Below are 27,742 nucleotides of genomic sequence, written 5' to 3'. Positions count from 1 at the left end.
GATGAAAGCCCTGCGTTTGTTGGACCCAACCACCACCCGCCCTGTTTTTTGGTTGTGTCTAGAAGATAACTCGCAATTTGCGTGGGTGATATATTCTAATGTGGCTGGATGGGACTTAGGAGGGGGAGCCAAGTCTGACTTGTTAAATCACATGTTTTCTGATCTAGGCAGCCCACAAAAAACTGACTGACTGAGTGGTCTTATTTCACAGTTTGCATGCCAGATACCCAGATGTATGAACATAAGCACTGAGAAGTGAGTTTTTCATGTCCCCTTTAAAACGATCAGCTGAAATTAAAAATTGCTAAAAGACATTTTAATACCGTCGTCATTTTTAATAAATTATTTGTATTTGCATGAAATCCCTGTTTGTCTCTATTAAGACACATCTGAATCGGCTAAAAACAATCTTTTTCCAACACTGTGAAAAAGTCTTTTTTTTTCTTCTAATGAAATTCATTTTGTCTTCTTGCTTTTTGGCCTTTTGGTCTTCGCTGTGGATTTGGTGGCCTCATCCTGTGAAACAGGAGCAAAACGTTAGAGCACGAACAGACTAATAATTATCTAACATTAGCACTCCACTTAACGGTGCCAACACTTTTTCCATGTTTAATATTTGAGTGCCGTTTTTAAAGCTCATGACTCAATTCATGACAGACACTTTTCCCAGAACTCCTGCTGCGTTTCCCTGCCTTACCCCAATGTGCAAATTACAATGCTCTGATTGGCATGACCCCCGCTGCTTTAATGTATTCAAATAATTGCATCAAACCAAACATTGCATTCTTAAGTACTCTTATAAAACATCCGCCACTAATTATTACGCTGACAATCCGCTGCTGTAGACCTCCAAACATTGTCTGGACAAAAAAGCATGAATGATAATTCTGTTTCATACAGCAGAGCGGCAAATGTGGACATTTTTTAATATGCATGCTGCTCCTTCATATCTCATATTGTGTTTGCAATGAGGCTGTAAACCAGTTACTCTCCAACACTCCCATTTACCAGCCAACAGGATGTAGCCTCGTTAATGTTTAAGTGACTCACATGTTGCAGAATAATTGGCAGCGACCTTTGTAAAGGTGTAAAACTGGTGGTTCAGCTCCTGTTTTCTTTAGTGTAGTTCCCTCCTGAATCCAATCCAAGTGTTCACAGATTTTATTTTATTTTGTATTCAACCAAAAGTGTTCTCACGCTCTCTTCCCTGGAATTATTGTCCCCGTTTCCAATTTACACTTAACCTCAAAAATACGGGATGAAGCACCGGGACAGAATCTCAGGAACCGACTTGAAGTGTTTTGTTTCTTACTTTTAGACGACAGGAAGTTCTGGATTTCCATCAACGACGTCTCTTCACAGATTAAATTGGTGTCTATTCTGGGTCCTGTTTTGTTTTTCCTGTCTATGCTTCCTCTTGCCAACAGTCTTTCAAATTCAAATGAGCTTCATGGGAACAATAATGTTGCCAAAGCATCAAAATACAATTTGTCCAAATATTTGGACAGTACACAACGACATTAATATGAGCATTAAAATAACATTAAGACTTATGTATATGAATTTAATTATATATATATATATTTATATATATATATAAAAGATAGAAGATGCAACATATCCTCATATAACAGTTCATGTATCCTGACAAGTCGCACAGCAGTTTGTGAAATAGTCACGAAATTTAATGTATTGATTCGTGTATGTGGACACGAATTTCACATTTTTTGTCATGATGGTCAGCACAAAATCAATTGGTATGTAATCCACGTAATTGTGAACCGGGAGGTATAGAGAGCAGCAAATGGGGAGGAGGTCGGGGTGGATGGGTGGGTCAAAAAACACAGGACACAGGAGACCGCTGTTAGTGTCCCATGTAAAACAAGAAGTCAAACTTGATTTATTTGTCACGTAACTTCCATACTTAAGTTACAGCACTTCTGGAGTTATTTTAACCCAAACCACAACCTTTTCCTCAAGCTAACTAAGTAGTTTTGTTGCCTAAACCTAACCAAGTTGATCTTTTCCTAAACCTAACTAACTAGTTTTATTTTGAAAAGACTGGAGCGGTAATTGACATTTGCGTCACGTGTTGCTGGACATTCGTAAGAAAACGGACAAAAAATACGTTGTTGAAAGTCGTGCTGAGCATCACGAAAAAAAGGGAAATTCGTGTCTATGTACACGAATCAAATAGATTAAATTCCGTGACTATTTCACGAACTGCTGTGAGGCTGTGTTAGTATACCTTACAAAAAGTCATTCCTCTCCCATGAATGTCCAGCCACACGTGTCAATTTCCGCTTGTTACATGCATACAGTCTTTTAAAAAAATAAACTTTCGTCTTCACAGGAAACAACTTGGTTAGGTTTAGGAAAAGATCGTGGTTTGGGTTAAAATAATTACAAAAGTGGCGGAACTTTAGTACGGAAGTTACATGACAAACAAAACAACGTTGACTTCTAGTTTATCCTGAGCGAAAATCTGATGTTTTTTTCTGCTCTTTATACTTCCTGGTTCACAATTACGTGGATTAAAACGTATTAATTTCATGGGATATATATATATATATATATAAATTACAGTGCATTCGTTTTTGTAAGTATAGCTATGAACGGTGTTAAATTCTGCAATATTAGACCTGTAACAAATAAATCTCGGTATTACATTTAATCCCAATTTAACCTTTAAACATCACATCACTTTATCTTTGAACGTTTTTAAATCAGCTTAGAGAACATTGTGGAGCCAATTTCAGGGCTCTGAAGCTCTTTCGGTCATCACATCTACTGGAGATATTTATCAGGTCTCAATGATTGCACTGCTTTATTGACCTGTCAATCAAAAAGCTTTCAGGCAACTAAAAACCAAGCAGTTTGTTTTAGAATCAATTTGAGTCTGTTAACTGTTCGTTTTTTTAAAGCACTTCATGAGCTGGAAACATGCTATTCTGCAGAGGTTTAAAGTCCCTCCACCCACAGGCACTGGCCTCTAATTAGCTGTCACAGAGTCCAGGCTTGACGTCCACGGGGGGGAGAGCCTTTGCTGTCAGGACGGGAATGAAATCAACTTCTGATTTTTACAGTGAGTTGATGGGGTTTTGAAGTCGGACACTTTTAAGAGTAGGTTTTGCCGTACCTTTAATCTATCTGTGGCAGCGGCTCAAAGGTCAATCATGTTACCAATGGAATAACTTCGCCGAACACAAAGACGACTTCAAAGCGGACTGGACCTAACTTCAGGCTGGTGGGAGCGAGGAGAGAGTGTTTGATCTCCAGAACATGTGGCAACCAGACACTTCAAATGAACCAATATCCCTAATGTGATGGCTACTGGGGAGTTACTGTGGAAACACAAAGCAAGACGAACAGACACACAATGTCTCTGGCTGGACCACAGAGCGCCTGCCACTGAGGGTGCTTTCACATCAGGGACCCGGCCCGGATCTGAGTACAATTGTCCCCAAAACACAGTTTGTTTGATTAATGTGAACGCTCTGTAACGTACTCGGGCAAGGTCCGTCGAGTCCACTTGAAAAGGTGGTCTTGGGCCCGGATCAGGTGTACTCAGTTGGTGTGAAAGCCAACTGTACCAAAACACAGTAGTGGACTGCTATTTAACACTGACTATACGTATAACAATTTAGCCACAAATACACAGACTGACCGTACATGATCCAGACATATACTCGGTTTTGAGTCTTGTCATAATAAATCTGTATGTCTGTGTGTGTTTTCTCTTTTGACCCGGTTTGATTCCCTTCTGGACGGTCCATTTGCTGCATGTCATTCCTCTGCTCTCTTTCCCACATTTTTCCTGTCTCTATCTATCACTATCAAATAAAGAGATAAAATGCCCCCCCAATGCCCAAAAAAAAAACAATTACAAAAAAAAACTACACGCCACCAGATGTTTCCCAGCATCAGAAAACTGACAGCAACGTCACATTTGAGCGATGATGTGTCAGTGGAAGCTGACAGAGCAATATGTAAGAGCGTCTCACCGCGGAGGCCGTGTATCCCTCCTCGACCAGGATGTTTCTGGCACAGTTGTTGATGTGTTTGAAGCGGTCAGGACCCAACAGAATACCTCCGTACCACCGAGACACGACCACCACAACATCACGCACGTCCAGGATCTGCGGCGAGAGACAAAACACACGGTGAATGTACAAAAATGAGTGTGAATTTGAGAAAAGCCGGCAAGAGACGGATACAATAAATATGCGACACAACACCCCCTTCCCTGGCAACCATTTTTTAAGAGGCCAGATATTTCACACCAGATGTGATACGGTGGATGAATCCTCATTAAGTGTTTCTGGCTCAGGCCATCAGCTGACACGCCAAAACGTGGGGATATTGCCCCGTTTGGCTGTTGTCCACAACGTCACAGGAGAAAATTAATTTCACTTTCATGTGTGTGTGTGTCAGCTCCAGGAAATGTTTAGCTAAGGTTAGCAGCACAAAGATGGGAAGGTTCAAGGTTCCATTTATCATAAAATCAATGGAGTTTACAGAATGCCCATTATAATCAATCAATGCTGTTTACGAAAGATATAAAAGACCCACAATAAAACCATAAATATGAACTCAAACAACACACAAATAGAGTCCACAAAGCAATAAATGACCTGTAAATGGGGGATCCATAAAAGATCATCAAAACATTACCGTAAAAAACTAATTAAGGCTGCTCTAATCAATATTTTTATATTAAAGGGATTTTTTGAAGTGGGGTTTTATGAGGTACTTATCCAGAGTCAGTGTATTACTACAGTAGATGGAGTTTGGAGAAACAGACAGGAGTACCAGCACGGGAGCAAAGTAATGTACTGCTGTGGACGGGGGCAGCAGCAAAATGTATTTTAGACACCTAAAAAAAACATTATCAGTTTAAGTGTACGTTATATTTAGAATATTTTCACTGCTTTACCTCGCCCGGGAGGACGATTTTCCCGGGAGACACTCTTTTTCATCACCCCTCTCCCGGTTTCCTCCCAGGGTCACAATTCTCCTGTATTTCTCTCTATTTACGGCAAATTTTCACACTTTTTTTTTCTCCTTTTCGTTATCTTAACATGTTTCTGGCGCTGTACAGCGTCAATAAGCTCTACTGTTTCCACCCGGACGACAATAGAGATACACTTAATGTAGTTTCCCGGCAGAAGAGAGCTGTCTATGCTCGCGACACAGCGCAGTTTGAGCTCACGTCTGAGCGTGCAGCGCCCAATTTTGGGCTTTGCTCGACGTAAGTTCAACATAAAAATGCAACAAACACAGGACTTTCATCCGGGAGACCGCTGTTCGTGTCCTTTAAGTTTCAATTTCACTTTACAAACGTAATAATTTTAAGCCCAACCATGATGTTTTTTCCTAAACCTAAATGGTTTTGTTGCATAAACCTAAGCAACGTGTTTACTGCAACCGTGACAAAGTGTCGGTATGTGAAAGGTTGGTGTGACTTTGGTGAATCAGAACTAACCTTTTAAAACACCAAAGTCACACAATAACACAAACAAACTAACCGATTGAGGCAGCAGTAGATCAGCAACTCCTCTGTGTTCTGTGAAGTAAAATGACTGATTTTGTCAATGGAGTCTGGTGGCTTTGAAGAGAGCATAGATAACAGCTTCAGTACCCCGTCAGAAAGGGCTGTCTGACACCCAAAGTTTTCGAAATATAGCGTACACTTAACCTTTAACAAGAGGATTTCTGTTTTGTACTTTTAATGAAGGCTAGCCGTTTCCCTTAGCTTCCTTGGGCTGAGTTTACAACATGTCCTGCATCTCTCTACTGAACACACAGAGATTAAATTGGCATTAATATTCTCCTAATAAACAGCAAATAAGCAAATCCCCCAAAATGTCAGACTATTCCTTCCACATAAAGAGGATAATTTGACTCCGCACAGTAACACACAGAGAAAGTGCAATCTGTCATTGGAGGGGACTCATCCACATCTGGCTGCCAACACTATTAATCAGATCCTTTTTTTAAAAATTCATTACCTCACACTTCCACATTCAGAGACACAAAGCACAAATCTAAATGAGGAAACAGGGAAGAAAAGGCTCGTGGAGAGGAACGAGATTAGAGAAGAATAGATTTAAGGAGAAAGCTCTTCATGTAAATTGCTCGGTACGCTGAGAGTGTAGACAAGTAGAAGATTAATCAGTGTGTTGCTCAGAAGGAGGAGCAGGAGGACAGCGGACCTGATGCCATCACTCCGGCTACAGTAGGTCAGCCAGCTGCGGGAGGCGACCTCACAGTACGTCCTTTAATCTGCTCTCATGTGTTGTATGTCCCCATTAAGTCAAGAGAAACAGATGTGAAAGGACATCGCTAGGTTTTAATGCACAAATTGAGTTAAATCTGTGATAGCAGATTTATTTGGCCACTTTGGGGCAGCACAACAAGCAGTAAACACAACACACATTATCACTCCTTATAGCTCTGTTTAGGTCTCCACCAACTCCTGAGGGAAGTGTCTGGCTCTTTAGCTGCTAAAGGCTCCACTATGTTCACCAGCTACTCGCTAACTGGGTATGTTAATGACGCTGAGGAGAGCAATGACACTGAACCATGGATGTATAAAGAGAAATACATCGTTGGAGGCTCCCGTTCATTCCTATGAGAGCTGCTCAGTGGCGAATGAAGCCAAAATGGCTCGACTGCCGAGTGATAAAGTACCCGGATCATCCGGTGATCTTCCGCATCCATTGGACCCGTAGAGCAGGAGCAGTAGCGTTTCCTTTAACTCCGCCTCCCAGCCCTGGCTCCAGCCTCGGTCTGGATCTCATTCACATGAACGGAGGAAGGGAAATAACTCTGGATTCAACTACTTTTTAACTTTTAGGACCGAATGATTTTAATAAGGGCTATTAGAGTGTTCATACTGGGAAGTTGATTTACCTAAAAAAAAATGATCCGCTGAGTTACAGACGTCTCTTTCCCAATGCAAGTCTATGGGGAAAAAGTCTTGGACAGAGAAAGAGCAGGCGATGTGGGAGATGTGGCGAGCTCACAAACGCCAGACACCACAGCTGTGGTCTTGTTGCTTAGGGAGGTTCCTAACTGAGTGAAATCTGGAGCATCCACTCCAAAAAAAACTTTTCTTGGATGCTTCTTAGGATTTTCCGTCATCCTCCATTTACTGGGGCTGAGGTCTCACCATTAAGCATGAAAATAGATTTAAAAGATGCATACAGCTTGACAAGCATTCAGATATTTTAAGAGTACGTCCTTCCAAGTCTGCAAACACAAGTTATTATTTCGTTATCCTAAAGGTAATTTAAGCAAATTAGATCCAGAGAGTGTCTGTGCAGAGTGATGTGTGTGTTTTAAGTGCTGTTTTGGACGGGAACTCTGTATTAGTCAAAGACAGCTTGATTCATCTGAATTCTGTGCAGCAGATCACACTTTCACCAAGAATCCAAAGCACTATTTCACACTAATTTATCTCTCTAACAGGGTCACACTGGCACCGACGACTGCCGTCATCTTATAAATGAGTATGAACTTTGACATGAGTCATGGATCTCATCTGTGGAGGCTCTGATACGACTCCGCACCGACTGGTAATGAGTATGACACAACTACTTCAAGTCACCGCCGAGCTCTGATTACAGGAAACTTTTTTTTTGTTTTGTTTTGTCACAAACCTTTCGCTGGCCTTCGTTCAATATTACGGCGAGACAAAAAAGTGTGTGGACAATGGCGCATTTCACTGTGATGTGGGTGTGTGTGTGTGTGTGTGAATCATAGTGCCATCTGACGGCACAAGCCATCTAACAAGTGCCTCAAAGGAAAAGATTTGTGAAATTACTATCGGGGACTATTTCTCCCTAGAGGGACGGAGTGGAAATTTACACATTATGTAAATACGAGGGGTTGGCTGGTTATACTAGTGAGGTCACGTCCCCGTGGAAGAGCGTAAAGAATCAGTCTCTGCAGTGGAGATATATCTTTCTCACACCAGTACACTTACTTAAATTAATGTTTGCCTTCGGGACGAGCAATTTCAGCATTTTCACATCATGTTTCTTACTTTATAAGAGATGGTGGATGTATGATAATGAAATCAACCCCAACAGGCTAAAAGTAATTAATAAAATAACCTGGAGTAGAATATCATAATGAACTTGATAATAACGTAACATTAATGTTACAGTCACATGACTCTTAAGCATACTGCTTTGATTTCTGGTGGCGTTTTCATGATGAGGAACACTTTATTCGTTAAAGGTTGGGTTTTTTAGACATATTTTAAACAGATTTGCTGAATCCAGTTCTTAAATGTTATGATTTGCTGTTTTTCTCTGTTTTCTAGTTGTAAATTGAATCTATTTTTTAGCATTAGACTCAAAACACCAAATGTGCCTGAGCACAGCCTCACAGTGAGGACAGACCAGGTTTATTTCATTCACCCACAACTAACGAACTGCCGCATGAACGACTCCTTTTGGTTCTGTATTTTTTAATCCCCCCTCCTCCCGAGGCTACATAGTTTAGAGAATATTATAGATCCAAGACGAAACTGACAGAAGGGATAAAAAAAGAAATTTGCAATTACAAACCCCTCTGCTACTTCAGCACCAAAGACAGCACCGTGGATTTATCAGCACACAGCACAGTAAGGCTGCTGATATATTTCAGAGCCACGGTCGGGGCCGTAGATTTTAACTAGGGCTGTCAAAGTAAACACGATAATAACGCGTTAAATTTGTTTTACCGCCACTAATTTCTTTAATGCATTAATGCATCTTGCAATTTTTACCTCGTAGCCCAGCTCAGTTTTAAAGCTAGAGTGAAGATCCTGGCATCATATGAAACTAGAAAAACCTAAAGAATCCATTGGTACCAACCATGTCATACTAGCTTGTTGCGAAGGAGGCAAAATAACGCTCCAAACTTTAAATTTACACTTTGGCGAGGAAAAACTGTCATGGCCATTTTCAAAGGGGTCCCTTGACCTCTGACCTCCAGATATGTGAATGAAAATGGGTTCTATGGGTACCCACGAGTCTCCCCTTTACAGACATGCCCACTTTATGATAATCACATGCAGTTTGGGGCAAGTCATAGTCAAGTCAGCACACTGACACACTGACAGCTGTTGTTGCCTGTTGGGCTGCAGTTTGACATGTTATGAGTTGAGCATATTTCTTTATGCTAAATGCAGTACCTGTGAGGGTTTCTGGACAATATCTGTCATTGTTTTGTGTTATTAATTAATTTCCAATAATAAATATATACATACATTTGCATAAAGCAGCGTATTTGTCCACTCCCATGTTGATAAGTGGCAAATCTCCCTTTAAGGTACATTTTGAACAGATAAAAACTGTGTGATTAATTTGCGATTAATCACGATTAACTATGGCCAATCATGATTAAATATGAATCGATTGTCAGCCCTAATTTTAACTTACTGATATTTCAGAGCCATGGTCGGGGGATGGAGAGGGGGGGGGGGTGGCAGGTTAACAAGGGGGATGCATCCTCCCTCAAATCATCTACTGGCCCATACTACATACTAACTGTCCACTGCATACTATATTAATCTTCATAATACACTGTTTTAGCTGTTAGTAGACAAGAAATCAACAAATTAATCCATTTTATACTAACAGGAAATTATGCAATACTTGCGCTGCCTGACGTCAATCAAACTGCGACTTTAAAAATTGCATTACAAATTAAACTTAAAGCAAATTGGGGTTTTTTTTGTTTTCTGAGATGTCGCTGGTTTCAACACCTTTTTCTTATGAGTACCTCGGCGTCCTCTGGGGATAACAGGCTGGACTGAAAAGAGCACATCAACGCCATCTTTAATAACAAGGGCCCAGTCCAGGCTGTTTTTTACTCAGGAAGCTCCAGTTTTTTGAAGGTCACTCCTGCACTTGTATTTTAGCAAGCGCCCTATATATGGACAGGAACAAGATTAATATCAGGAAGTCAGGATCCATTATTGGCTCGACCCCTGACTCGTTGGAAGTTATAATGAAGCAAAAAATGTGTGGGAAGCTCAAGAGTATTTATGCAAAATGAGGATCATCCAGTGTTCAACGGTTTTAGCGAGCTGAAGAGCTCTTTCAGCGACAGGCTTGTTATGCAGGTGTTCTTCAGAGAGATTCAGGAAGTCATTTACCTGCTGCTGTGTTTTATAATGAACATTGTCGCTGACTGTTAGTGATGATGAAGATCTGATTTTGATGGCTAGGTTGGTGGTTGTACTGTAGGAGTGTGATAATGTCGATGTCATATACTAGTACGTTCACATTGATGTTTACACTATTTATTACGGTGCTGTACTCTCCCCTTATTTTGTATTGCCTTGAGATGTGTGTGTCTTCTCCTATTGTCTCACCTGTTATCTGTCTTAGATGTATAGTAGCACTCAATTTCCCCTCTGGGAGGTTAATAAAGTATTTTTTACTGTATCCACAATACATTTTTTGCAGCTGTCACTTTTCCAGTATGAACACATTACACACTGAAAACCTGCTTAAAATTAATATGTTGGTTTGGGACACAGATTTAGTCTGGTTTTACTCACATATGATGTCATCTTACAGACTAAGGAAATTGAAAATTAATTGGAGATAATTGCAAGATAATCAATAATCGTTAGTTGAAGCCCTAAAACCCAAATGTGCACACATGTTGTTTTATTTCAGCCTTTCTGGTTGTGTATGGTAATAGTAATCCTCAAAATTGATGGTGCAGTAACCTGCTGTTTCTCACATCCACTGACATGAGTATTGTTATCTTTGAGGGCCAGTAAATATGTTTAAATATCTGTAAAAAAAATGTCACTTTTATGTTGCAAAATGTACAATTAGCATGAATATACACGGTCTGTATTTTCCGTACATGATTGTGACCACTTTGATCTATTTCAGACACTATATAGTTTAATATCAGATATATTATGTGTTTTTTAATGTCTTGAAAAGCTTATGACAGACGAGGTGCTAAACAACCACAGAAAACAAGAGATTTCAGTATATTGTCGCAGTGTGTGGAAAGCTCCTCACTCGTAATAACAATTGAACAGCCACAGCAGATGCCAAATAATACAGACTGTGAAAATGAACAAGGCGGCTTAGAACAGACGCCAATTAAACACACAGAAGCCAAAAAGAAAAGTTGGACGCAGCCGGCAAATCTAACAATGTGTTTGTTCCATTAATTCTGTGAAAAAGCTTTATTTGTGCTGCACTGACTCATTCATCACTTCTTTAGTGCTTTTTTTTTTTTTCCTTTTTGACAAATAAAACATGATGTTAAAGTTACTATGAGGAACTTCTAGCTGGTTATGAAACAGTCTTATTTAACACTGATGCCTCTATATGACCTACATAAATAAAAGAGACCATCAGAGAGAAGATTGGCTATTTCTACGTAGTTATTCTTAATGCTTGTTATTACTGCCACCGGGTCAGATCCAACTAAAATCAGACAAACTCACGCAGGCAGCCACCTTTGACCTGCTGTTGGAGCTCCGGCGGGAGGTGGAGACAATGACATTATACAACAAAGATAACGCATTTCAAGCTCCGCCAAACTTCCTGTCTCCTAAGTGGGCGCGGTCATGGCGTGTTCGCCTCTCTCCTCCCCATCGTCCTACCTCGTTTGGAAGTGTTGTGGACGTCGTGTGGATGGGTGAAAGCAGATTGGATTATATTTGCATAATAGATTTTTATTTTATTTTGCTAACATTAGATATTTACCCAGCTGACAGCCACATTTAGCATTACCAAAATTTGTTAGCTAGGGCATTAGAGAACGTTAGTTGCCAGATCTCGCGAGAGTGTGTTGCTGAGACAGAGAAAGTTTATTTTTTCCTTATTTGTCTGTCTGAAAAATGCCATTTTAGTGTCAGAATGTTCAGAAGATATGTGGTGTGTGACAAACGGGTCCAATATTTACTCTGATGACTGTGGGGCGAAAGAATCCGTCATAATCTGTGTTCACGTTCACTTCTACCGTTGGAGTTAATAGGACTCAGGACATGCCGCTAGTCTCCTAAAGGGGGCGGGGCAGTGGCGGAAACCCACGTGAGGTGGAGAGTTCCACTGGGAGCCAACACCGACACCACACTGCTGGAGGTCCAGGCCGTATTGCTGGGCCCACTGGAGGGAAGGGAGGCATGGCAGAACCAGAACCAGGACTGCACGGGACAGACTGTGAGACCCTGTTGCAGTGAAATGAGAGCTTTTCTAAATTGACTCTGGTGCTCGAGAACACTACCATTCTTGTCCACAAGGACCGCCAAAATCAACACAAAATGAAAGTTCCTCATAGCAGCTTTAGCAGCAGAAAGCGTGATCTGTTGGGTTGAGGTCAGTATTTTTGTAAATGAAATCATAACCTGCAGCAAATGGAGCAGTCTCCCCCCCGCGGCCGTCTCGCCGTCGTCCTCACAGTCCTGCAGGAAGCTGTGCTTGTCCTCGCAGTAAATCCTACGACACAGAGAAGAATCCCAACAGCTTGGCGTTAGTTAGGAGAGCGTTGAGACATTTTGATAAGAGAATAACTCTATGACACCGGCAGCATCTTTAAATGTCAACAGTAATGACCACACAGGCGGTGCATGAGCAGCTCGACGTCGACCTCATTAGAACCATACTGAAAAAAAAACTGCACACAAAGGTATGCATGAGAAAAACACACACAGAAAGAGATGCACACACATATTTATTCTTATAATACACAATATTATCAGAGGGCCTTCATTTTCTCTGGTGCTTTTTTTGACCTTTAATGTGCCCTTTAGAGAAGACAGACAGGCCTCCGATCTTTATATATATCTCATGTTCTTCTGCACTAATGAGACGCTGTAACAGTAACCTCAGCGTTAGCAGGATCTGCATAATGAAGCCATGACAGATGTTAGGTCATATACAGTGTATATATATATATATATATATTCATGTGACATTACTGACCTGTATGCATAAATATTATGAGTGGCACTAGCAATCTTCTTGTTCTCATACAGCTTCCCGAGGACCATTTTAACCTGCAACACACGACAGGTGGAACAATAAACATGACATATTCACTTCCCTCTCACACACCTTCACAGCCGCTCTACTGTAAAGGAAAACTGCTGACACCAGGATTTTATCCTGCGCTCTACCTCAGCAAAATGTTACATATACATTGCCTTCATGCTGGAAACCCCTAAGTGGATGCATGTTAAGAAAAAGGAGTCAATTTCAAGTCAGATTGAAAGTGATGCTACATCTGTGCAGAATGACTCTTCTGAGATCAGCATGCCGTCTGACGCTGCTGACTAACGCACAAAACAACATTAGTCAACTATTTGTGAAGGAAAATCACATTTCCTAAAAAGAAAACTTGAGATTTGAATGGGTAATAATATATTAAGCATATCACTATAGTACAACACAACATTATGGTATCCCTGAGAGGCAAGTGATTCTGGTGATCCATTGTTTTCTCGTCTGTGTTTAGAACATTAGAATAAATCAATAGTTTGTTTTTATCTCATTAGAGAATATTTTCAAAATTATTTTTATTCTATTTTATAATGACATTTTTTTTCCAATTACACTTCTATTTAATGGCCTTTCAGCAACAAGGAAGTGCTTCAACTTCATTATTTCGTCTTTTAACTTCCCGTCCACACCGAATGTGGGGATGTGTCGCCCCCTCACCTTTCAGCCAATCACATGCCCCCTTATCTCTCTTAAGATTGCAAGATCAATACATGAATGTATAAAGAGAACTGGATACAGTGTTGGAGGCGGGGCCCCGTTCACTCCTATGAGAGTTGCTCAGTGACGCATGAAGCCTAAATGGCTCGACTTCCGTCTGGAAAAGTACCCGGATCTTGGGCACATGAAACATGTGCAGTAGCGTCCGCTCGGTCACATGACTCGTCAAGGAGGTCCTAACGTCACGCCGTCGCCACAGCTTGGGCGCTCCAGCCTTGGTCTTGGTCTCACTCACATGAACGGAGGAAGGGAAATAACTCTGGAGTCGGCTATTAGTACGTTTTACAACTTTAAAAACTTAATTTTTTAAATAAGGGCTATTTAGGTGTTTGTACTGGGAAGTTGATTCACCTCAAAAAAAATTATCCGCTGAGTTACAGACATCTCTTTCCCAATGTAAGTCTATGGGAAAAAGTCTTTTGGGCCCAATGGCATCACGTGACGGACACAGAAGTTGTAGTACCGCCGTTTGGCCACTACAAAAGTTGTCATCAACGACCAGTGCTCTTCCTGGGGGCTTGGATCAATATCAGATTTAGCCAACAATGCCAGAGTAATTCCAATAAATTAAATCAAACCAGCTTAATTTCATATTACAGATTACTCAGCATCAAGATTATCATGACAGTACGAAATCAAATACAACATAAAAATAGGTGTCATGGATTAAGTCTAGAAATAAAGACATCGGCATTGCATAATCTTATTGTCATAATGTAAATTATTGTATAAAAGTTTAAATAAGCAAATATTGCTGCATTAGTTGTAAACTGTGTGACGACCCCTCCACTCCACTAGGTGTCCTGTGTCTTTTTGCTGGTTCTCCTTTGTTTTGCAGGAGAGGGTCGTCAGGTTGATGAGCCACACCTGGGCTTGGTGTGGTTGGGATAAAAGCTCTCTACCTTTCAACAGATGTCTCTCTCTCTTCCTTGGCTGGCACACCTGTTTTGGTTTTGTTTGCAGCAGACATTTTCACACACCCACACATGCCTACATTACTGATTACTGACTTTCCACGTTTATTTAGTTATTGATTGTTAGTTTGTTAAATAAATGCCTGTTACTATTTTTAAACTCGTCTGGTCTCCCATTTTTGTTGCAACCTTTGAGCCGGGTTGTAACAAATGGGGGCTCGTCCTAATTTGTTTGACCCAGTTTAGATTGGTATTGTGCAGTTCTACAAGTTGTTAATGCTTGATTGGCAGAGACTGTGGTTTCATGAATGAGATCAGTTGTTGCCTAGTCGGCAGGTGCACCTCATTTTGTAAATTGAGTTGTGCATCTAGATTTTTGGGAGACATGGTCGAGTGTGGTAAGTAGGCTGTTCTGCTGTTTTTTTTGGTGAATGTAAGCAGCTGAATTGGATAACAAGTTGCTGATTTGTTCTGGTGTGTTAGTATTGAGTTGTGCATGCTGGTGATTTTGTGGCACTGAGTTCTGTTGGTCCTGCAGCCAGTGTTAACACGGGTTGGCAGGTGTGAGCTATCAGCAGTGATTGCAGGGTCTTCTAGTGAGTAACGTTTAGCTTTTGTGGAGTTTCCCTGGGTAGGCATAGCAATGTGGTCCATTTGGGCTCGTTGGTTTGTTTTTTTTTAGTTTGTTATTTTTGTGTGGTGTGCGGTCAGAGCAGTTGTCTCGGGGACACATCCAGAGCTGTCAGGTGGGTAACCAGCTTGCTGGGGGCCTAACCGAGGCTACTGGTTTAAGTGTTTAAAGAGCCTCCCGCTAATCTGCATGAAGACTAGGGTTCAGTGAGGTAGATTAGTTTGAGATAGGTAGTTTAGGTAGGGGGAGACTTCCACATTAGTTTGGTAGACATTGTCTCTTTTGTGCACTATTTGACCTGGGCAACACTGTCTGTTGGCTTTGTTGGTGCCTTTAGACCAATAGTGTGTGATGGCTGGGGTAGTTGGACCCAGTTATGAGAGTTCTGCACAGCCTGGAGGGTTTCTGGGTAGTTGGACCCAGTTACACTGAAGGTGCTCCATTTGTGAGAACCTGAATGATGGCTGTTGCAGGAAGTTATAGTGGTTCATATGGTCGGCAAGTAAATGGTTACAGGAGGGATGTGGTGAATTGTCATTGGTTGTGCTGTGACGTGCAACTTGGTAGCTTGGCCTGTTAGCCGTGGGAACATAAGCGCTACAGCTCATGCCTTGGTTGGTGTGAGCTTTGTTGTAGTTTGGTTGCCTCTTTGTGCTGTGCGTCTTGGGACGACTTGTTTGGCTAGTGAGCCTTTGTTGTAGAGGAACCTTTTGATGCTACTTTTGGGTAGCGCTTATATCCGTTCTGTGTGTTTTGGTAGCTGGAGCTTATGGCAAGTCCAGTTCTGTATGTTTTGGTAGCTGGGATTTTGCACGTCACTTTGTCCGATACTTGCACATTGTTTGACGATCTGTGTGTTAACCACCTAGTCTTGCATTTCCATGTATAGACCAACCCTCCAAAGAACATCTTGATTTTATATCTGGTGATGTACCATTACTGCCTAATCTCTCTATGCTGTAAATTCTTAAATGCTTCTCCAGGTGTTGGAGTTGCTGGGTTGCAGTGTGGTGATTGGTTGGCTGTCTAAGTGACACACTACAGAACTGGTCAGTATGAAAGGTTTATTTTTTTGAAATTATTAGGCTATGTAGTTTATTGTATTTTGTTAGAAGTGTTGTCTGTCGGCATTCCCGGTGGGAACACCGTTTTTATGGAGAGGGGTGTGACGACCCCTCCACTCCACTAGGTGTCCCGTGTCTTTTTGCTGGTTCTCCTTTGTTTTGCAGGAGAGGGTCGTCAGGTTGATGAGCCACACCTGGGCTTGGTGTGGTTGGGATAAAAGCTCTCTACCTTTCAACAGATGTCTCTCTCTCTTCCTTGGCTGGCACACCTGTTTTGGTTTTGTTTGCAGCAGACATTTTCACACACCCACACATGCCTACATTACTGATTACTGACTTTCCACGTTTATTTAGTTATTGATTGTTAGTTTGTTAAATAAATGCCTGTTACTATTTTTAAACTCGTCTGGTCTCCCATTTTTGTTGCAACCTTTGAGCCGGGTTGTAACAACTGTATCCTCTTCTTTGCAGTTGTAAGTTGTGATATTATATTTTTGCTTTACTTGGGTATGTATAAAGGCAATAAAGACTAAAGTGATGAAAATAGGTGTCATTGGTGAAAATGCAATTTCTAATTTATATGATGAAATAAAACTAAAAGCCAATAGAACAGAAAATAAGAATAATTAAATATCAATCACTTTAAATAATTCCTTAAATGTCTTATTTAATTATCTAATATTAAACTCTCTGGGGCTTTTCACAGTTTATGTATAAATAAATAAAGCTACGCTGGATGAAAAGGCTCAAAACTAAGTATATCTCCATTTTGCTCTCAGTGAAGCAGATCCGAGTCATTTTCTCAATTATATCTTTGGTTGAACCGAACACAAAAATATGTAAATGCCGTGCAGGTCACGATCTATTCGGTGCATCCGACGGCTGCGTCTGTAAATATTTTTGTCTAAATAGCACTTCAGAGCAGGTGGAAGCTTTTAAGACGAGTCGGTGTGTTACCAGAGAGCCACAGCGTGGGATCAGCATGCAGGAAGGAGCCAGATGATGTTTCACTTTGTATAAATAAGCACATTTATTTCCCTCTCAAAGACCCTCATGAAGTCATTTCTACTGAAACTCATATGAGCTGTCGTTTGCTGTTTTATCTTCATGGTTTGAGAAAAATATAAAAAATAATATCATTCATGAGTTGCACCTGTCTGGGTGTCACCACAGGTGCTAAGTGAGGCTGGAAGGTGCTGCGTCGGTCTGTGATGGTGTTTCCATGTTTTATAGGAGGCACCTCTTCATCTACGGGACAAAATGTTACACATCAGAAACATCAACTTTATAATAAACTATGTTTGATGTTGAATCTGATGCAACAGAACTGTAATATGAGCGGTAGCTACCGTTTGCATGATCCATGAACAGATGAGCGTTTTCTGTGTTCAGCTTGAGAGTCGTGAAGTCTGGTACGTCTTCATCATCATCATCATCATCCACCTCCTCCTCAGCCGTCATGTTCACCTTCTCTGGTTGATCAACTGAAGCAGGTCATGGAAGAAATGTTAGGTACATTTTGAGATTTTGGGCTATTTTACTTCCATAACACGTCTTCTTTCAGACTAGTGGAAAATAAAACATCCAAAGAATACACATTTGAGTGTTTATTTTACTACTTTGTCTATTTGCGTCTGCAGATTTCTCCTAAATTCACCAAAAGTTAGCATTAGATGATGCCTCATTATCATATTTAAACATAATATTTCAAAAAAATAATTGTCTTAATGTTAGTAATTAACTGGGGAAGTTTCATGGTGATATGTAGAGTCAAAAAATGCACCTATTCACCTGGAGTGTCTCCCCAGTTAAAAGCAATGGATATAAAATCTCTTTTGCGATATCGAGTTCATGTGGATTTCCTACATAAAATAATTTTAAAAACAATAAATTACAGAGTAAAAACTAAAGTCAATACATTAACAGAAAGGGTTGAATAGACACAGATAGTGTAAAATACATAAACATAAAAAGGCTTTGAAGACATGACAAAATTGTTACGCATTGTTGCGAGAACAGTTTGTGGTTAAAGCTTCTGTTAACTTTTGTTTAAAGAGGACATAATATGCTCATTTCCAGGGTCATACTTGTATTTTGGGTTTGTACTAGAATACGTCAACAAAATGAAACAACTTCTGAACCTGGCATATTTAATAAGATAATGCTATTAGCATATTTAAACATAACATTTCAGAAAACGTGTAATACAAAAAAATAATTGTCTTAATGTCAGTAATCAAATGGGGAGGTTTCATGGTGATATCTATTAGTTCAATGTTTTACCCTGTTCACCTGTAGTGCCTTGTTTGTTTTTAAACCTGTAAAAGGTCTTCACTGAGTTGTCTACAAACATGGCAGCTTGTCATTAAAATGACACCTACTGAGCAACTTATTACCAAATTACCATTACATGACCTTAACACTGGCACTGAAACGGCTTCATGGCCTATGATGATACCAAGATAGACGATTCATAATGGATGACACCAATCTGAGCCTGACTGCTGATGTAATGTTCAGAGAGGATTACGCAAATTTCACTGATCTGGGTGAAAAACAAAAGATCGACAGGTAAGCTGACAGCGGTGCTCTGTTGTCATGGAAACAAAGGTGTGAACACAGCCTAAATCAGTTGTTACTGTATAGATATATTTAAATTTTTATAAACAAATGTGCTAAAACTAAAAGGGACTCTGGACAAACTATGCAATAGTGGCCTCATGCATTTTCCTGCAGTATGTAATTGAATTGTTGTTGTTGTTGTTGTTTTCCACATTAGTTACGCTGTGTACCAAAACCAATGTGTTCACAGTAAGACAATATCACATCCGTTGATAATATCAGCTCTATGAAATATCAGTCAGGCCCAATATGACAGAAGTATACAGTAACAAAGCTCTATATGTTAAAGGATAAGGCTGGCAATATTTTACATTTTTGTTAATTGTCAACAAATCCCATGAAAACACCAAAACCAACAATGTGTTGGTCCGTCTCTCAATACACTCCAACTTCCACATCCTTTCACCCCAAGGGGCCGGCCACATTCCGCTTCTTTTCGCTCAAATTCATTGTTGTCAATTTAGACGCGTTTCAGGTGCGCTCAAACGCGAAAGCGACGATGCCTTTTACTGTTTTAAAACTCGTCTGGTCTCCCATTTTTGTTGCAACCTTTGAGCCTTTCAGGCTACGACGGCTGTACCCCAGGATAAAATAATTTTTGCAACTTTTGGAACGCTGCAGCGCACACTGCATGTCATGTGACGAGGAGCAACCAATCACTGCCAACAGATGTCTTTCTTCCGTAAATATCAGTCTTCCGTAAATATGAAGAAAAAGTTACGTTTCAGTGCAGGACAACCCGGAGCTTTACCATCTGTTCCACGGACTATTTTACTGGCTTCACCAGTTCTGTCCGAAGACGTCCAAACATCCGGTTTAAAGGTCGGACAGTCTGACAGAGAAATCCAGCAGTAAAGCTACTGAGAGGGATTTGCGGTGCTGGAAATGCATTTATCTTTGTTTAGATTGTGTTTAGTTCAATCAGTGAGGCTTCCTGCTAAATCCCTACTACTAAGCTATACTACAACTTCATCATCATCGTCACTGCAGCCCTCACGTTTTGGTTGCTTAGTAACAGCAAGCGTGACAGGAGCGCAACCACCCAAGCACATTGGAAAGAAAAAAGAAAAGCAGCACAGCTGGTGCTTTCCATAGATGCGACATGTGTACGGCCCCTGAAAACGTCTTATTCAGCGCTCGGTTGTACTTAGCTCCACCCTCTCGTGTCACTTCTGGTTGCAAAAAAACCAAGAGGGCGACCGACAAAATGCCGAACTTGAGGCTTCAAAACCATAGTCCACAAACCAATGGGTTACATCACGGTGACTACGTCCACTTCTTATATAAAGTCTATGGTCTGAATGTTACTGTCCAGCCACAATAGTCCAGATGAGAGAAGATCTGAGTTAATAAAATGTTGATACATTTGAGTTGTCCTAAATTATGGTTGAATACTTGTTAGCAGGATAAATTAATTGTTGGTGGGATTTTAATGGGAAAATATACAATATAATATCACCAGACTAATTCCTTAATGTTCTTCAGAAGAAGTATGTACGCTTCTTCAAGAAAGGAAAATCCAGCTAAATCTTAAATGACCATAATAAAACAATTATCAATTTGAGCTGGTTACAAATCTAACAATCTTTCAGTGACGATGTGAAGCTGATTGTCAACACTGTGTTTATTCTTCACACACAGAAGCACACGTTCTACCAAAATCCATTAAAAGTAAGTGTGGCTTCATATTTAGGCGAACAAACCTCCGATGTTTTCCATCCTTTCGCTTCCCGTCTGGTCTCATTCAACCAAACTTCATCATCATCATTAATTCTCTTACTCTTCATGTCCACTGTTATGTTTGCTCCCTTTTCATTTCCTTTTCTGTGAAACGTGCATCTTCAGCCTTATTACCCCCTTCCCCCTCCCTCCTCTCCACCATGTTCGTCTCATCTGAATGGGAATAAGCTGTCAATCCGGCTCCTCTGAGTGCTGCGACCAGTTATACTTATTACCACATGAATCACACAGAGAGAGGACAATTCATACCACACAATAACGGTGGGGACAGTTCATATTTTTTCAGGCTTGTTGCTGAAAAGAGAGAAGAGTCTGCCTCGATAATGGATCCTGCGGGGCGAGACAGATCAGACTCGCCAAGAAAACCTGAGGCGCGGTGACACACGGTGAAAAAAAATCTTTAATTTGGGCATTTTTCTCTCTTTTTACACTTCAAAAGATTCGGCCCAGGTAACAGAAGCCATTACATAGATATTGATCTTAATTCAATGCAGTCACTCAAAGTCAGACACAGGAGGGTTTTTAATGCCCCTGCAGGCCTTTGTGCTCGTCTTATCACATCTTTAGACCACATCAGATGGTTGTTGTACTAATGGAGTAGCATCTTAGCAGAACTTAGATGCTTTTAGACGAGGTCTCGGGTAGGGAAGTGGATTCATCTGGTCTTTTGATACCACTATTTGTCTATGATCTAATAATTGACTTACTGATACACAGTGATCAGAGCCAAGCTGTTGACATGTGTGGATGTTATCGTGTACAGCAGCTTGTTGGAAAGCTAAACCCCGCCCCCGAAAAAGGTTATTGTCCATTCAGAGCTTAGCAACCGTAACTAGGCACGGCAGGTCTGCCAAGCTTTGGGTTTCTCCTCATGTGCAGCGATGTGCAGCCAGCGAATACTTGGCATTCACAGAATTTGGAAGGGTGGTCTATTTTTTAGCATTTAATGAACAAAACAAAACAAAAACATGGACCATCTTGTGATGGGATCACATCAGCCGCGACGCCAAATCAGACCAGAGGCGTAAAGAGTGTGTGTGTTCTTCACTTCCTTCCCCCCTACTTCCGGCGCCCTTACTCGGACCACATCCATCTCTACAGTAGGTGTCTCCAGGACCACATGATGTCATGATCACACACTTACAGACTCACAAGGTGAAAACAACACCAGCCGCACGCTATCGCGGCTGGTAAAACAAGAGTGTATACAATGGATTATGGTTGTGTTTAGCTGCTCTAACATCAGCTGCTAGGTAAAGTTGTGTCAAGTACTATTGTGTGATTTGCTGAAAAATCACACCGCCTACCAATTTTATTTATGTAACGCGCAACATTTTTATTTTCTGTATAACTCAAACTTGTTATTCTTCATGTCACTGAAAACTGAGAAATATTAAAACTTTTTACTAATTGTTTTTTTTATATATATATATATTTGTGCAAGTTTAGCATGAATAAATGTTACCTATGTCTTTGTGTGTTTACATTAATGCAATCAGTTGATATAACTTATTCTAATATAAAACTCCATAATCTTAAAACACAATTAACTCTGTTTTCATCCCCTAATATTAGAGCACAACGGACTGGAGCAGATCTTGAAATTAGCACCCCCATGTTCTGAAACGAGCATCGATTTTGAATGGAGTCGTGAGATTCATGAGTGCAATAATGATTCCTGCACTCGCTGTGTTATGAAGTAAGCTCTAGTCAATTACAAACTGCTTGAGTAAGTGTGTCCCTCAAGCAATGAATTTCATTTTTCACACCTCACCTGTTTCTGAGCTCTGGGATTTCTCCACTAGGAATTCTCTTATCTTTTCCACCCACAGGTAGAGGATGCTCTCCCCAACATGCTCCCTGTCGAAAATTGAAATTAAAAGATGTGAGGGCGGATTCTCTGAGAGACACAGACTACAGAAACAATCATGAAAAGCTCTTGTTGTTGTGGCTAATATCACCCTACAGTGCCTCCTCAAGAAGTCAGCGAGTACTCACACGTAGAGGTCTTCCAGGCTGTTTGCCAATTTGGTCCTCTCGGGGCCGCGCAACCACGCCGCACTACAAAAGCCGAGAGCAAACAGAGGGTTACTGAGTGGGACGACGAGTGGGTTTTTGGAGTGGGATGTTGTTCTATCAGTTAAGCAGATCTGCGCAAAATTAAATTTGAAAGGCAAATAGACTCACTTGATCTGGTAGATGGGCGGGGCGGCGCTGGGATAATCAGGTGGGAGAATTATCTGATCAATAAGAAAGAAAAATAAATCAGGATTACAAACAATCTGCAAGGCCACAGACACTTGTGATTAGTAATATATACAATATGTATTTCTCTCTACCTGCAAACAGGCGGTCAGTTTTGTCTCCTCCAAGTCGTTGGATATTTTGATGCAAAATATTCTGGATGCTTCATCTATAACACACCATTCATCCCCGTAGATGGAAGACAGAGCCTCAACCTCTTCAATCTAAACCAGAGGAAGCAATAACAACATTAATCACATGTGTCTACGTTAAGTATGAAGCAAGCCATTAAGGCATTTCAGCATTTAACCAGTGATGTACTGAAGGCATCACATTCACTGACCTCATCTATCTTTAAAAAATATATCATCAAAATTGAGCTGCACAAAAAGCACACAATGTTAAACTACAACAAACCTCAGTTTAGTTCAGGAGTAAACATTTGATTTTTCTGAAAATATAGATATCTGGTGATATTTCGAAAAGCCCAGAAGGTAATTTTAAAGAAACAATTCAACTTTTTGGGAAGCACACTTAAACGCTTTTTTGCTTAGAGTTAGACTCTCATGTCTGTACGGCAGAATTGTAGTCAAGACCACCTAAATAGAGACCAAGTTATGACCAAGACCAGGATGTATCGAGACCGAGACAAGACCAAGACCAGTGCGAGTCCCAGTACTGCATGACACACTTATGATAAAATGTGGAAGATGCAAACCAGAGACACACCTCAAATTGATCTGAAAGATCCACATTCCCATAAAAACACCCACAGAAAACATGAAAATTCCTCTTTATTCACCTCTTTTATTGCCATATATACAGTGTGTATGTTTAGGCCTAAAGGTACCACGAGAAATGTCTTGATAAAATAATCAAAAGGCATTTCAGAGCTGAATTTCATGTGTGGGAATGTTCCTCTGTTTTCTTTGGGCAGTCACACGCAAACAAACACTAAGGATTATAGTCACTGTTATATAATGAATCATAATTACTGTTATAACGCATTATAATGTGATTATATGTTACTCTAAGTGCTCATTGTTCTTAGGATGAGTCATCAAACATTTGAAACCGTTTACAAGAAGACAAAAGATAGGGAAGTTGATCAGATTTTGATGTAAAAATACTTTGATACAGATTTTTTTTAACATATATTTGGCATATAACAAGAGATAAATGAACAATTAACACAGGGACACACTACATGATTACAACTTTTAATTTCACAGGGACTTTAAGTAAAGTCAAAAATTATATGCAAAAACAACACAAAACGTTGTAAAGTTAATCTTTACTTTACTAAAAGCAAACAATGAGCATTTATAGAGCAACTTATAATCACATTATAACAGTGATTATATCGCATTATAAAATGATAATAATGTATTACAACTATGGGAATTATAATACACTATGATGAAATGACTGAGTGACCAGCAATTATGAAGTATTGTAATACTTGGCCTTATAAATCATAATAAAATGCTTTACAATGTGTTATGATTATTGTTATAAAGCATTATGAACACGTATGAGTGCTTATAACTATAATCATACAGTGCTATAAGCAGATTATAACACATTAAAAGTATGCTTATAATGGATTATACACATGAGCATCATAGAAAGTGTTAACAAATATTCTGTCTGTCAAATGACAAAAAAAAAAGATGACTTTTTTAGCCATTTTCCCAAGTTGCACTAACTGGGGCTGAACTATAGGCTCTTCACTGGCTAAAAATATAATAATATATTTAGTTATGTGTGCTTGTGTTGGTGTTATGTTTGTATCCGGCCTGTCTTTTTGGTCTTGGATGCTGTGTGTTGATGTGTGGCCTCTGTGTGAACCGAGCAGCAACCTGCTGAGCTTCAGACATCACCTGTGTAATGTGTTAATGAAGCAGAACACCTTGGGGGCATCCTGCAGAGTGTGTGTGTGTGTGTGTGTGTGTGTGTGTGTGTGTGCGCGCGCGCGCGCGCGTGCGCGTGCGTGTGTGTTCCTCTCTATTGTATTGTGTCAGCCTGGATTTGTTCTCAGTGATATTTATTTTATATTATATTATATCTTGTGTTGGACCTCTGGTTCACCTGCCTACAGGTAGGCTACTATTTGTCTCCCACGCTCTCTGCAGGCCACATCAAAACACTAATACAAAACACACATTATTGACCATAACTTCCCAAGTTTGTCTTAACTTCACCACTAGAGAGGTTGTAAAAACAAACATATCTTACTTGATCCTGCAGATCTGATTCATTTTCCAGATTTAAGATGTCAGCCATTAGTTCAAGTGTGTGTCAGCTTTTGAAAATATGAAAATAAATCAGTCAAAAAGACATTATACTGCATAAAAGTGAAGGCACATGAACTACATGTTGAGATCCAGCCTGTATGCATGGTGTGTAAAACAGCTTCCGGGGCAAAGGCTTCCATTCAACAAAATAAAACCTACTACGATAAAGACAACGCAAATTACAAAGCGTGACAAACAACTAATTTGCTTTATAAATTAATAAATGTCAATTGCATATAATGTGTAAAAGAAATTGCAACTTATGTGTCGCTGGAAGTTTTTTTCTGCGTTTGAAATAGCAAGCCAAGCTTTTATTTTGAAACACACAAACAGATGATATAGGGCTACTTCCGCTCTGAGCGATCAGCTGATGTCAGTGTAAACAGAATACAGAGGTGTGTGACTGGCAGCTGTGTTTCATCATCAGCGTCGGTTGAGACCGATAAATGGGGAACGTTGATGTTACAATATAATAATAACGTGACCGTGATGTGTCGTACGGAGCTGCTGGAGCTGCTGGAGCTGCAGTAGAAGCAGCAGGAAGCGGCTCAGAGGAGCTTAAAGCATCACATGCTGCTACACAGAGGCCTCATCAGCTGCATCAACACACTAGACTCTGCTGTTCTGCACTGGGAGAGCTGAACCAGTAAGTGTCTGGCTCACTACTTACTATATGTTTGCTGCTTTTTTTTCTTCTTTTTTTTTAAATAATATATGCATTATATTTTATTCTTATTTTCCACAATAATAATAAAACAAACATATTAAAGTAACATAACATAAGCTCAGATCAACAAACATATGTTCACGTGAGTATTTCCATTTTATGCCATTTTCTACTTCTACTCCACTACATCTGAGAGGGAAATAGTCTACTTCACTACATTTATTTTATACCTTTTAATTACTAGTTACATTATTTATTCAGATACTTTTTTTTTTTTTTAATAATATATGCATTATATTTTATTCTTATTTTCCACAATAATAATAAAACAAACATACTATAGTAACAGAAACAAACAAACAAAATAAGCTCAGATCAACAAACATATGTTTCCCTGAGAGGGAAATATTCTACGTTTTATTTCACTACATTTATTTGATACCTTTAATTACTAGTTACATTATTTATTCAGATATTTATTTATTTTTAATTTGAGGTACTTGTACTTTACTTGAGTATTTCCATTTTATGCCACTTTTATACTCAGAAGTAAATAATATATATTTTTACTGCACAACATTCATCTGATAACTTACTTACTTTGCAGATTTAGATTATTTATACAAAATATAATCAGCCAATAAATATATATCATTATAGATTAAACTACCCATTAATCTACCAAGTATATGAAATAAGATGCAATTATTTTTTGATGCTAATACTTTGGTACTTTTACTAAAGTAATGTTTTGAATGCAGGGCTTTTACTTGTAACAGAGTATTTCTACACTGTGGTATTACTACATTAACTTAAGTAAAAGATCTGAATACTTCTTCCACCACTGCTAACAACTCAATACGTTCATTCAATATTCTATGTTTTACTTCACTACCTTTTAATGATTTAATGACATTGTAGATTCAGATTAATAATAATACAAAATATAATTAACAAATACTGTCCTTATTAGGCCTGAGACGATACACACCTATCTCCCTATTCGATACTATCACGATACTTGGGTGCCGATTCGATATGTACCGCAAATTTTAAGTATTGCGATTCTACAAGTATTGCAATCCGATATTACGATTTATTGCGGTTTTTTTTGTTAACTTTTTTTAACACTAGACCATGGGGAAAAATTTTAATCAAACACTTCTGGAGACTTTTACTTTGGAAAATATCTAAATTGATTCAGTAAAGATTTTTGAATTCCTTTGGCCACAATAATCGTGTGGTGAAAATCTGATATTGCGACAGCCCTATTTCAGAATAATTAATTATATTTTGTATTATTATTAATCTGAATCTACAATGTAACTAGTAATTAAAGGTATCAAATAAATGTAGTGGAGTAAAATGTAGAATATTTCCCTTGAGATGTAGTAGAGTAGAAGTAGAAAGTAGCATAAAATGGAAATACTCAAGTAAAGTACAAGTACGATAATAATATTATCGCGATATCTATAGAAAATTAAAAAAATTGATAATAATATTAGTCAAATTCATCTCTAACTTTGTTTATTGGGCATTTTGTTTATTTTTTGGGGGAAATGAATTACACTTAGAGTACAAGTGTAGGGAGGTGGTGAGAGTCTGTAACCATAACTTTACAAGCACGATTTAAGAGGTTCTGGATTATTTACACAATATTATCATATGTGTTCTTTTACTTTTTTTACTTTAAGTATATTTTGATGACAGTACTTTTGTACATTGACTTTAGTACAAATTTTGAATGCAGGACTTTTACCTGTAACAGAGTATTCCTACACTGTAATACTTTTTTAAGTAAAAGATCTGAGT

General features: G+C 39.5%; 2 protein-coding genes across 4 annotated transcripts in view; one reads left to right on the top strand and one right to left on the bottom strand.

The window, feature by feature from the left end:
- Nucleotides 1-314: 314 nt before the first annotated feature.
- Nucleotides 315-25,374, bottom strand: impact (impact RWD domain protein). Of its 2 annotated transcripts, XM_037771274.1 has the most exons (11): nucleotides 25,205-25,374; nucleotides 23,062-23,190; nucleotides 22,910-22,962; nucleotides 22,721-22,783; nucleotides 22,497-22,582; nucleotides 17,710-17,844; nucleotides 17,514-17,608; nucleotides 12,957-13,030; nucleotides 12,380-12,470; nucleotides 4,005-4,139; nucleotides 315-516 (listed from the first exon to the last, which is right to left on the bottom strand). In XM_037771274.1, exons 1-11 carry the CDS (start codon nucleotides 25,250-25,252, stop codon nucleotides 457-459), a joined length of 969 nt encoding a protein of 322 aa, XP_037627202.1. In that variant the 5' UTR covers nucleotides 25,253-25,374; the 3' UTR covers nucleotides 315-456. The 2 variants fall into 2 exon arrangements, with proteins under 2 accessions (XP_037627202.1, XP_037627203.1); XM_037771275.1 differs by lacking the exon at nucleotides 4,005-4,139.
- Nucleotides 25,375-25,630: 256 nt separating this feature from the next.
- The window catches only part of osbpl1a (oxysterol binding protein-like 1A), a 37,487-nt gene continuing 35,375 nt past the window's right edge, over nucleotides 25,631-27,742 (top strand). For both annotated transcript variants that reach the window (XM_037771222.1, XM_037771220.1), the window contains exon 1: nucleotides 25,631-25,909. The gene's annotated coding sequence lies outside the window, so the exon portion shown is untranslated. The remainder of the gene's footprint in view (nucleotides 25,910-27,742) is intronic.

The sequence above is a fragment of the Sebastes umbrosus genome, chromosome 5 (genome assembly GCF_015220745.1).
Source record: "Sebastes umbrosus isolate fSebUmb1 chromosome 5, fSebUmb1.pri, whole genome shotgun sequence".
In the NCBI taxonomy this organism is placed as follows: domain Eukaryota; kingdom Metazoa; phylum Chordata; class Actinopteri; order Perciformes; family Sebastidae; genus Sebastes; species Sebastes umbrosus.
This window is presented reverse-complemented; position numbering and strand designations above follow the sequence as displayed.

Coding starts and splice junctions, on each gene's coding strand:
- impact (XM_037771274.1), bottom strand. CDS start 25,252: ATGGCTGACATCTTAAATCTGGAAAATGAATCAGATCTGCAGGATCAA. Junction 22,784..22,909: donor CCGCCCATCTACCAGATCAA/GTGAGTCTATTT, acceptor CGGCTTTTGTAG/TGCGGCGTGGTTGCGCGGCC. Junction 22,583..22,720: donor AGCCTGGAAGACCTCTACGT/GTGAGTACTCGC, acceptor AATTTTCGACAG/GGAGCATGTTGGGGAGAGCA.